Below are 12012 nucleotides of genomic sequence, written 5' to 3'. Positions count from 1 at the left end.
GTCAAAGATGAATTTAATACCCAGAGATATTTCTACCCTTCTATATTTATTGGTATTTAATATCTACGCTTGCAAATCTATAACCCTATACATATTTATAACTCGATAATAATCTATTTCTGGTAATTATTAGTCATCATAAATTTCCAATCAACTTTATTTTTTACTCATGCGCGAAACTAATTCGCTGTTGAATTCGTTTCTTCTAATTACATATTTTTAAGCTTCGTATTAACAGCTCTTTCTTCTGACCATATCAGAAATATTATTAGCACTCGTTGAAATTGATAAAAAATTCTTCGTTAACATTCTACGCGTACGATTGGATCGGTAATCGATGAGAAAGGTAGAGAAGGATGGAAATCTGGTAGAAGAAGCGCTCATTAGCACTTATGTAGCGTCTACATCGTCGGTGGCAATGAGCATCATCGTGTCGTAACAGTTCAGCATAGGAAACGTCTTCGTAAAAGGAACGTCCAGCGGTTAGGCTCCGAGCTTCTCTGTAGACGTGCACCAGCCGGACTAGTTACCGGTTAAGGCGTTATAAAATCTAGCGTAACCAGGCTACGCTTCACTTTTTCTTTCGTAGGAAAAGTATCGTGCGTTTGCTAATGAGAGGTTGCTTGGTTGTGCTTCATAATTAAGCCGGTGAAAGTTTCCCATATTTCCTGACAAAATCCCTTAACATAACAATCGGAAGTCTTTCTCGTAATACGTATCGATAAAAATATAGATGTTTGTGGCTCTTTCTGCAAGAAAATAATTCAGTATTTCGATTTATGACGCGTTTTAAAATTCCAACGAATAAAGATATTGTTTAAAGAAAGTCAGAGTTCAATTTTTATCTCTTTTATCTATTGGAAAAGGGGAAAAATATATACATATATCGGTGTGATATCAGTTTGTATCCTGGCAACATTAATACATTCTAAGAATATAATCCCATTGGGTTTTAATAGGTGATCTTCCCTTCGAGAGAAACTTTCGGATCGAAAGAGGGGTGACGTTGTGGCATAGACACAGATACGCAATCCACCATCGAGATAGCCCGTTTTATTGGCATCGTAGCCCTTCTGATCTCAGGCAAATGAAGATGGAGCACCGACTTCTTGCGTGTCGTGATCAAAAAAACATGATCGCGTAACTTTGCCCCGGAAGACGTAGCAATTGTGATCTGAAATTTTGTTTTTTCGATATATTCTTGGAAATATGATACTCGAAACAATATGTAGCGGTACATGAGTCAGAGGACGATGCGAATAGAGAGCGACTTATGTTGTTGTTTTGCCTCGGGATATTGACACCGTCTGGACGTACAAAACATAACGATAAACAAACTCCGGGCAAAACAATGTCGCCCTTGCGTATAAATAGAGCACCAGTATAAATAAACGAAAATGATCGTTAAAAGTATCGGTATCGGGCATTCTTATAACGATCAGTATCATTATACTATAACGTACGGGTATCGAGCATTTTTCAGCGAACTACGATACTAAACTGTTCCAAAAAACCATCGCTTACCTGAAAACCACCAGTGAGATCCACGTCGTTCGCAATTAACAGCGACGTAACGAGTTCTCGAGCAACCGTGCAGACTCGCCCAGGGGTTAAACATCCCTGATCGAGGGGTAAGAGCGCGTGTGGCGCGAGGAAGTCGTGCTAGGGGCGCGCGCAGTGAGCGACAACCAACTGGTGGGGGTGACGTTTGACGGGGGTGGCTCGGGCAAGGCCGAGCATGAGACCGACACGCGCCTCTACTCGATGACACTTATGCACACGCCCTCAGACCGCGTGCGTGTTGCGCCTGTCAAAAGTCTTGTCCTCGGTCGCGGTACTCGCGCGCTCGTCCTCTTCTTCCTCCCTTTCTGTTCCTCTTCGTCATCGGGGGTTGTACTTCGCAACGTCCACTCGCGTCGAGTCGTTGCTCAACCACGTGTTACTCGCTTGGATACGAATTTGGAAAGAAGAGGAGGATTTAACGATGGAACTTTCTTGTCGGACACGGTTTCAGTGACGCTTTGTGATCGTGAAAATTTGACAAAACAGACTTCTGAACGAAGTTGTATCGCGAAGAGGAGGACAAATTTTCGTTATCGTACTATAACTTTGATTTTCCATTCGATTTCACTGACTTTCGGTGATCTTTTGGTGAACACTGACGGGATGAATGTTTTTTTCTTGCTGGTGTCATTTGGGCAAAGAAACGTTGTTAGAGAGAAATTGTTTGGTGATTTGTCAACTTGAGAGGATCTGATTTGTTCGATGGATATTTGGGTTATTTGAAGTGATCGGAAGGGTACTTTGAAATAGTGGGTTATGAATAGACACAATGGGGTGGGATTCTGAGGGTTGGTCTCTTCGGGATTGAACAGAGAGACAGTAAAAGAACGATGGACGCGGAAATGTACAGCAGAATGTGGCAAACGCCTAATCTGTACAGCACGTATAAATACCCCGCTCTAATGCAGCTGCAGGCGAACAATAACGAATTTCATTCGTGGTTTCATTCTAGGAAACCGTCCATGGACGACGTTGGAAATCCTACCTCTGTCAACGCACGGTGAGTACGTTTTATCCTGTTGAGTAATTTCTCGCGAGTGCTTGAGTTTTCGGTGTTGCTTCGAATCCCTGATATTTCTGTGATTTTTCTTCGATGATTGGACATTGTAAATATCAATCGTGTTTCAAAAGTATAGAAAATGCCAACTTATTGTATAAACATGTGCTTCTAGCTTTTAATAATCCAACGTATGAAGCAGCACCCTATAAAACTTTTTCAAAAATATATAACAGCATTCTTTTCTTTTTTTATGAACTACAAGCGAAATTTTCTAACGGTGTAAGATACTTACCGTTAACATCTACGAATGAAACTACAATTTGTCTGTAAAAATCGCATTTCAAGTTCCTACGATCAGATAAACCACAAACCAACTCGATCAATTGTCGACTTAGTCGTCGACGCATCTACAATCGTTTGCAATTGCAAAATAGCAATCAACACTTTGACGGACAAATTTGATTAGGGCGAACTATTTCCAATACGCAATTCTAATTCAGTAGCCACGAACAATCGTTCGGACCATCGAAATATCGATATCGGTGGCAATCGGGAGCGAAAAAGCGGCGTCGGTACAGGTAAAATCATCCTGGACCGTGCTATCGGTCGCGATCATCTACCCTCTTTCGTCGGAGGCTTCGAGGACGGCCTATCTGCCGCAGTAACAATTGAACCCGTAATAGAATCACATTTATTCTTATTACCCGACGAGGTCAAGCGACCAACGAAACGCCTTGGCCCGATCCGAAGTCGGATCAGCTCTTCTCCTAAGCCATTTCACGAGCTGTGTTATTTCTCCCCCGGCGTCCACGCACACACGTTCCCCGTCACCGCTCTTTGTTCGGTCCTGCAGTCGAATCCTTCTACTTCCCTTTCTTACTTCGTCAAATTGTGTCGTCTTTACTGTTTTCTTTGAACACGCTGGAGTGTGTTTGAACGTAACTGAGATGGTTAGAGTTCATTTGTGGATTGAACTTCCAATATACTTTCAGCTTAGTAATTTTATATATGTATATATATATATATATATATATATATATATATGTGTATATATATATATATATATATATATGTGTGTGTGTGTGTATATATATATATATATATATATATATGTATATGTAGTTGACATTAAATATGAAATATCGAAACATTAAGTTTAGTAGAATATGAGTGTGAAAGTAAAAGGGAAAGATTTGTCCGGTAGGTTTAACTTAACGATACGTAATGAGATGCTCGTGTTTCGTTCTCTCATTAATTTAAATTACGTTATAACCCCTGCAAGTATCATTGTAAGCCTAATCTACCCTATGCGCGTTTAACTCACGAAATTAGCATACCCTCGTACGCGTACCCTCTTAAGCTCAAACGCTGATAACCTATCGTTCAAATTCCTGTTGTTCCAAATCTGTCACTTATTAGTAAAGAATATTTTCTATATTTCTTTCGTTAATGATGATATTAATTTTAATAATCCGTCGAGAATAAATGAAAGAATAAAAAAGAGGTCGAGAGGCGAGGTAAAATTAAAAGAAGATGTTACTCTTAGAGTTGCAAATGTCGAATGTAAGTCGAATGTAAAAATTATGCATTTCGCGAGTAAGAGGAACTGAATTTAAAAAAAAATCATGCATCTTGTACTTGAAGGAATTATGCGCCCTCGGGATTTGTTTAATTAATACAACGATGACTCATACACCTATGCACCACAGTGCGTAACAAAGCATCTGCCACGGTGTATCTCGTTCTCCATCTCGCCACGTTCTTTAGGACTGAACCTACAAGACTATCAAAATCCTTTGCTCGCGTTATGAAGATGCCGCCTTGCAGATATATATATATGTATATATATATATACATATACATGTATGTATGAAATTTCTGCAGAAGGTCCTAACCCATTCTGATGTTGACAATAATTCATCAGCCCGTATTGTTGTACGGCTGGTGAGACCAGAGGGACGACGCGGTTTCTCTTATCTTCACAGAGATTTCGTCAAAATTTCCGACCTCTGTTTTTCGCTTGTAGATCATTGTCTCTAGTGTGTAGCGTTAACCGGAATCTCGGTTAATGGCATTAATGCTGAAGATTAAATTTGGAGAGAGTCGTTGATCCATGCAAAATACTTCCCTTTCTACAAAAGACCAGGAAGTTTCCTAAATATTTTTTCGACCCAGTAAATCAAAATCTATTTAAAAAATACAAAATCTACATAGAGCAATAACCGCCGCAAGCAGTAGTTCTTCGTCGTTCTTCGTCTAGAAGACTATTTGATCGCATTTCGCTGTCCGTTCGGACAAAGATTAAAATATCTCGATGATATAATTGAACGTTCGCACGTACTAATGGCGGGGCAGGTACGGTTTAACAGTTAAACTGCAGAGGTTCGTGTAACACGGCGGAACGGCGAGTAACCGTGAAGGTGTGATGATAAAGAAAAGGTACCTACGTGGGCGTAAACGGGTGGCGACCTCGGAGGCGTAACCAATGCTCCAGGCGACAACCTTATCGAATGGCAAGTATGCCTCTGCTTGGGCTGCCAACCTAACAAGCGGTCGGCCGAATCCTTTGTACGCGTGGAAACACGACCATTCGAGAAAAAATTGCGCTACTGGTAAAAAGATTCTAGCGATCGAACGTTCACTCGGTTATTCGAGCCGGTAAAAAGCCAAGTCGATGGACTCCGATATTCGAAGATCTCTTAACTTTAAAGATAGATTATGATTGATTAACGATCGATGAAGTTCGTCTACAAGAAGATTCTGTCGTTGAGAATATTGCATTGGGAATTAATTTGAAGGAAATTTATTAATTATCAAACAAGTCGACCTCTCCAAGATAAAATACCTCCGATCGTAGAAAAAGTTGCGTCTCCGGAAAATCTATTAGATCGAGCGTATCAAAATCTCGCCAAATAAGATACATCAACCGGCATCAACTCCGACAAACTGAATCAACTCGTCCAACCTCGTTAAAACTACCTTAAAAAACGTAACAACTGAACAAACCCGAAAAAGAAGGAGCAAAAACAACGTGAAAAAGACAAAGAAAAAGAAGAATCTTCTCGCGAGAGACGACATTCAGAGATTTCGCCGGTGAACATCAGAAAGGTCTCATGCAGGAACGGCCTCACCTGACTCCAGCCACCGTTACGGGAGACTCCTTCGGTGCCACTATTAATATTAATGCATTCCGCCGTTCTTGCGGCATTGTACTCGCGTTGACGGTGCTGCTCGTCCAACGTCCAACCTCGTTCCCCAACAATATCCACGCGGAACGCGCGTGTGCGAGCACGACCGAGACTCTTACGTTTATACGCGTTCGCGTCGTCGTCGTCGTCGTCGTCGTCGTCGGGTACTCGCGTCTCACAGAACACCGTGTGGCAGCTCGTGTGTTCCCAACTTTCTTGGTCTCTCACAGGTCCAAATGGCTCCTCTGATTGTGTCCCGACGGTTTTGTGCCCGGTGCTGGCTGAATATTCAACCGGCCGATAAATAACGTTGAAAGGAAGAGAAACGAGCGAAACAATGACGAAGGAAGATTTTTCCCCGAGTTGGTTGGGACGGCCGCGTCGAGACATCGGCTTGGTACTTTTCTTATGCGACGAACGCGCGCAACACCTCTTCTTCCAGCCGACTCGTTCGGCCTCTATTGCCACGAAGAGTGCCCCGACTCTCCTTCTATTGTCGCGCGCGATTTCCTCCTGGTCTTATGAGAGCTCGACAATGCGCGTTTCTACACGCTCTCGCCTACCGTAACCAATGCCCCGCGTTACGCTCTGGACCGGTGATCTATACCGAGCATTCTTCTCTCTTCACCGTGTCCCGTGTTACCGGCTTGAACCGCGACTCCGTGCCTCTACTCCTTTTTTTTCCTCCCCCTTTGTTTTCCAACTTTTTTACCGTTTCTTTCTTTTTCTCCCTTTCTCTCTATCTTTTTCTTTTTTTCTTTCTTTTTTTTTTTTTTTTTTTTGTTCAAATGACGAAAGGTTCTGTAGAGGCTTCTAAAGTTCTATGGAAGTGCGGAGAGGTTTGAGAAGGGAGTGAATGATTTGGAGGCTATGGTGGACGATGGATGTGTTGTTCGATGTTCGGTCAGTTTGTTAATGTTTTGCTTATATCGGATACTCAGTTTGTTTAATTCATACAAGAAGTTTACGATATACGAGTGTTCTTCTTTTCTTCCGACGACCGCCTTAGCGTGGTTCTTTGATGTTTCTTCCAAGTACTACATACTTGTTTACAGCCTGCCTGTCAGATTTACAGACTTTCTTTTGTATCACGTACATAAGAAACACATAATCGTAAAGATTTTTCTTCCTTTTCTGTGGAATATCCTTCGCGTAGAATTTCTCATCGTCCTCTTTTCCTTTCGTCTGTTTTTCTGCTAAGTATCGCAGAATCGAAAGTATACTTGCCAGGTTTTTCTCCTGTGATCTTCGATTATTTTATTTAACGTTAGGAGCGTCTAAAATTGTCAAGGTCTGCGTTCTTCTTAGAAAAGAAAAGAAGAAAGGAAAAGTCGCGTGACCGAATATGGTCCAAAATGGCGCAAGATTTAGAGAGCTACGAAGGGGGCATGCGCGTATCCACGGGGCGCCGATGCTTCACCACAAATCTTATTCCCTTGATCGACCAATATAAAGAAAGGATTATGCGAATATTCGGCTACGATATCTATCATCGTGAATTATCACGCCGTACGTTAGGACATTCGCGGAGACTTATTATCTGACATGATTTAGGGGAGCTAAAAAAGTTCCTGCACGGCCGAAAGAATACGCTGCCTCCGCATATTTTTCTGGCATTATACGCCATGCCGCGAGAGTATCAATTAAATGATAATGTGGTGATTAATAGGAATGATGCGGGCTGCTGATCGTTCGTTTCGCAAAAAGGCACCTCTGCCACGAAACTAACGTTTACGAGATCGATGATATCTCGGCGAAAAAATCAAATCGGAGGGTAGTCGGTAGATTTCGGAGAACATTCGTCATTTTTAGTTGAAACACGATTGTTACGATATCTCCTGTTTCCATTATAAATAAACAGACGAGTTTGTTAGCGATTCAAAGAGCGAGCTTGAATCGAGAGAAATTTCGGCGAGGCTCGATTATTTTTGACGTTGATTAAAAAGATTAATACGTAGAAGTATTTGCATAAATTTACAGTACGTGTGAAACGTTAAAAATCGCCGATATAAACACACGAAGTAAGAGCAACTTTTGATAAATACCGACAAGATATCGATGAGGTAGGAAGAGATACCAGAGACGTTTAGAAAATTCAAATACTCGTCGCATAAATTTTCTCAAAAATATAACCTAATTCTTCTTATTTCGAATCCTAGTTTGTAACCTAGCTCCTAGCTAGCTTCAAACCACTACCAAAAGTCAGTAAGTATCGATACAACGTAGCAATCGCACGAATATTTTCTAAGGACGAAGACATCGGGATGTCGCTAACAGCGCTAATGAAAATGTAACGCGTAATACGCTCGTAAAAGGTATTTGTTTACAAGCTTCTGAATACTTCCGCGAGTCTGTGTACGTGCATCGACAGGGCTAACAAGAGCCGTGAACGGTGAACCGATTCGGTCGACAAGGATCGGAGAACCGGGTGTAGAAAGAGGGCTGTGCGTCGGTTTAAGCAGTCCAGCGACGTCTCGCAAATTATAAGAACGTGCGTCCGGCGAATGCACGTGGCGCAGCCGAATTTCTGCACGTGGGACGAGCGGAATTCCTAATAAGTCAGGCGACTAGACAGAAGTCTCGCGCTCGCGCCCGGTATCGGCTCGTGCAGCTTGGTGTTCGACCAAGAGGGCCGAGATAGGAGTGACGTCACGGATACGTGGGATTCCTCTCGAGCAGCTGGATCACGTGCTGCGGCCGAACGTGAGGCTAACTTAAATGCGGATCAGGGAGAAACCGTTCCAAAACCGATCCCCAAATGAATGCAACCGGCCGCGATTCAAATTGTTTTCACGTTCTTCCGTTCGCCCGCGGTATCGACCCTCTCGACTCGTTCAATGAAGCTCCGAGGCTTCTTCTCCTCCTTTTTCGAGGTCAATAGCTCGATACACCGCTTCGACATCTTCTCGATGCCTCGAGTCTTGAGTCGACGTCGCGGACCAAACGAGAGATACCATTACGTTACCGCGGCTTTACAGACTTTGCTTAGTACCAGGCAACTCGTATCGTAGTGTTCGATTCGCTGATAGCGTATTTTGGTAGAGCGTTTTCGATAAATAGTATCTTCGATCGTGTCTAGAAGTACTTCGCTGACTTGGTTGTACGTGTACTAAGAAAAAATGTTAACGTGGCGTTTAATTCGACGGTGCTGTCGACAGTGTATTTTGCTAGAAAATTTCTGATCACGTTTCGTTTGTTTAGTAGTAGAGAATTTTTAACGTTGCAGCGACGATAGCGTATACTTATATGATTTTACGATAAAATCTTTTCTCCTTGTCAGTTCGATCTTCTTTTATTGTGAATTTAAGTTCTTCTTACGAAGTCAAGTAGATTGATTCTTTCTTTGAATTTCCATCGCATTTGCGAATATACATTTATATTATAATGTGAAACCTCGTCGGAGGTTCGATCTCGTAGATCGTTGGAAAGTTTCGATTTCGATTCCGTCTTTCAGTTCCACCATCGAGTGTCTCGGTGTTATCTCTCGGTGGTCGGTCAATTTACACGACGCTGGGGTCCGCGTAAATAGAAGCACGACTGATTTAATTTCCCGTAATGGCAATTGACTGCGATTGTCGTGTGGCCATCGACGTTCCCAACGGAGGCCACGACTCGTCTTCCGCATTGAGACTTCGTGTTTTCTTCGAACCCAAGACGTCTCGAAAATTTGTTCGTCAAACGAAATTGCACTCGCTCTTTGTTAAGAATGAATTAGATTTCAATTTAAGAACGAAAAAATGTACAGACCGCGTGTTACGTATATACGTAGCATACGAAAATATATACCCAAAGAAAGACGTGAATTATCACGTTTAACGAATAAAACAGATCTCTTACAGTAAAAGATCGAAACTGAAAGAAATAACGTCTGAATCAAAAGGATTCTCATATAAGCAACGCTTTCAACCATCGTTTTCCCTGTGACTCCATCGAATAAAAAATTCCTCCCATCGCCACTAACCGAAAGAACATTCTCGCCGATTTCCAAGAGCAACCAAGAGCATCTTCTCGCGACTTTTTCCTATCCATCGAGTCAATTCAAACGATCGGCGCGTCCAAAATAGGAGAACGTGTACGTCGTTGGAGAGGAAGGGCGGAAAGAAACTCGCAGTAATTACGTGTTCAGCCTAATACGTCCGGCAGTGAAATGCCGCACGAGATCGAGATACTGGGGCCGAAAATTTCTCGGCGCAAAACCGGCCGGTTAACAATGGGTATTTTCATTAGTCGGGGCCGAGGCCCACGAAGACCGAACGGTAGGATATTTGATTCGGTTTTTATCGGTTCGTCCGACATTCCGAGCCGCGGGCCCGCGCACCCTCGATCACGGCCTATCGGAAAAACGCCGGCCTCTGCCGATCTTCTCGATCGCGATATCAGAAGAAGTTCCATTTAGGAGAAAAATAGCATTGTAAATGCAACGTGTCGCGGGGCTTGTTTGTTGTCGGTTCGAGTTTCGCACCAAACAAAAACCATCGCTCCCGGTACGCTTGCTTCTTCTCCATTCTTCTTTGCAAATCGATTTCGGATCGTTCAGGAGCATACGACCGTGGTTTTTGGATTTACAGATCTCAGAAAATGGAATCGTTACTGAAAACAGAGAATTTGAATAACCACGGTGCGATTTTAATATTCGGAAGTTAAGTCAGTTCTTCTCGTAACTTTTCTAAATTCGCCGACAGTAAATAGTTTAAAGACTCTGGAACGAATCCACGAAACGCACACTTCACCTATTTAAATATTATTTCAAATGATTACCAACTGGATAGTCATCGACATGTTGCAGCTTTCATTATCAAAATGAAGCTGATCGATTTCATCCTTAACGATGTTCCCGAAAGGCACAGACGTATCATCAAAGTCACGTGAACGTATAGACGTTCTACGAAGACGTATCGAATCGCACACACGGACGCACACAAACATTGTCGCGGGTCCAAATTTTTCCACTTGGACAATGCCCGTGCAGGTTAGGGGCTGCAAAAACTAAACGGGTCCGGTCTTATCTAATCTCAATATAATTACGAGTGCACGTCATAAAATTGCTTATTATACTATGGAAAACTTGATTCGGGGACCATAATACGGGGTTTGGAAATTAACCTTACCCGTCCGTCTGCCTACCTACGCTGGTGATGATTATGTCTACTTATAGGTATAACTACTTATGTGCACCAAACTACCCGTCTACCGGCTCAAATAATATTCGCGGTTCTTCTCCCCATTTTCTTTCTTTCTCTTTCACTTTTTACCCACCTGAATCTTCGTCCAGCCACCCTTCACTTTTATCCTCCATCCCCTGCCTTCTTTCTTCCTTCGTTTTTCCCTTCCCTCTATCCACGCGGTTTCTTCTCTCGTTCTCCCTCGCTCTGAAAAGGCTGCACGAAACTAGTTTATAAAACGGGTCGGGCTAGCACACACTGGCTTTTATTCTGATCCAATGACCCCAGCGCCGGATCCTCTACCAATGCTGTTGTAGTGACGTATGCTTGTTTATGTGTTACAGATTTGACGAGAGACACTACGCTTTCGAAAGGTATGCTAGCACTTAGTCAGAATGCATGCCGAGTTCGATTCTTCTATTTGCCTTCGTTTCTTTTTTATGTGCGTTCATTTCCTTTTTATCTGTTGGTTTGTTTCCTTTGATATTGGAGTCTTTCTTCTAATCCTTTCTTTCCTTTGCTTTGGCTCTTTTTATTCTACTTCTTCTACAGGCAGAATGTTTCTTATTGGAAGTAGATCGTTTTTTGAGTATAGCTATTTACTTGAATTTAGGGAAGAGATTGATGTGTTTTCTTTTTTTTTTTTATTGAGGAAATCACTTTTGTCCAAAAATAAAAATATTTATTTGGGATTCAACGTTTCTTTATACTTGATTGTAGTTGTAAGCGCCGGTACTAATGCTCTGTTTGCTATTATTCAAAAAGAATTTATTTCTATTTACAAATGATATTTGCTAGCAATTGAGCGACTCGCTAAAGGCCGAAGGATGCAAATCGCGCGATTCAAGGGGTCCGACGAAATTTCGAGGCAGCTGCCGTGTGAATCGATGTGGTTGGATAGCTCGAAAATGAGGAGTAAACGACGTTGAGAATTTTTAAGGTATCGAGGACTTTTTTTCTTGTGATGTAAATTACCTGGCAGCCGAACGTATACGCGATTCTCCGCAAGGTGATAGTTACCTTTCTACGGTGTTAGAAGATCGCGGAATCGCGAATCTGACGAATTTTCTCGAATTGCCAGACATTGTCATGTTAAATC

General features: G+C 42.3%; 1 protein-coding gene across 3 annotated transcripts in view; it reads left to right on the top strand.

Annotated features, from left to right (window-relative positions):
• Positions 1 to 12012, top strand: part of LOC117158276 (protein trachealess) — a 139404-nt gene that overhangs the window by 40635 nt on the left and 86757 nt on the right. The window contains exons 3-4 of one of the 3 annotated variants that reach the window (XM_033336990.2): positions 2516 to 2563; positions 11258 to 11287. In XM_033336990.2, coding sequence (XP_033192881.1) covers positions 2516 to 2563; positions 11258 to 11287 — 78 coding nt within the window. The remainder of the gene's footprint in view (positions 1 to 2515; positions 2564 to 11257; positions 11288 to 12012) is intronic. The other 2 variants (XM_033336993.2, XM_033336991.2) reach the window with 2 other exon arrangements.

The sequence above is a fragment of the Bombus vancouverensis genome, chromosome 10 (assembly GCF_051014615.1).
Source record: "Bombus vancouverensis nearcticus chromosome 10, iyBomVanc1_principal, whole genome shotgun sequence".
Taxonomy (NCBI): domain Eukaryota; kingdom Metazoa; phylum Arthropoda; class Insecta; order Hymenoptera; family Apidae; genus Bombus; species Bombus vancouverensis.
The sequence above is the reverse complement of the archived record's forward strand: the minus strand, read 5'-3'. Positions and strand labels throughout refer to the sequence as shown.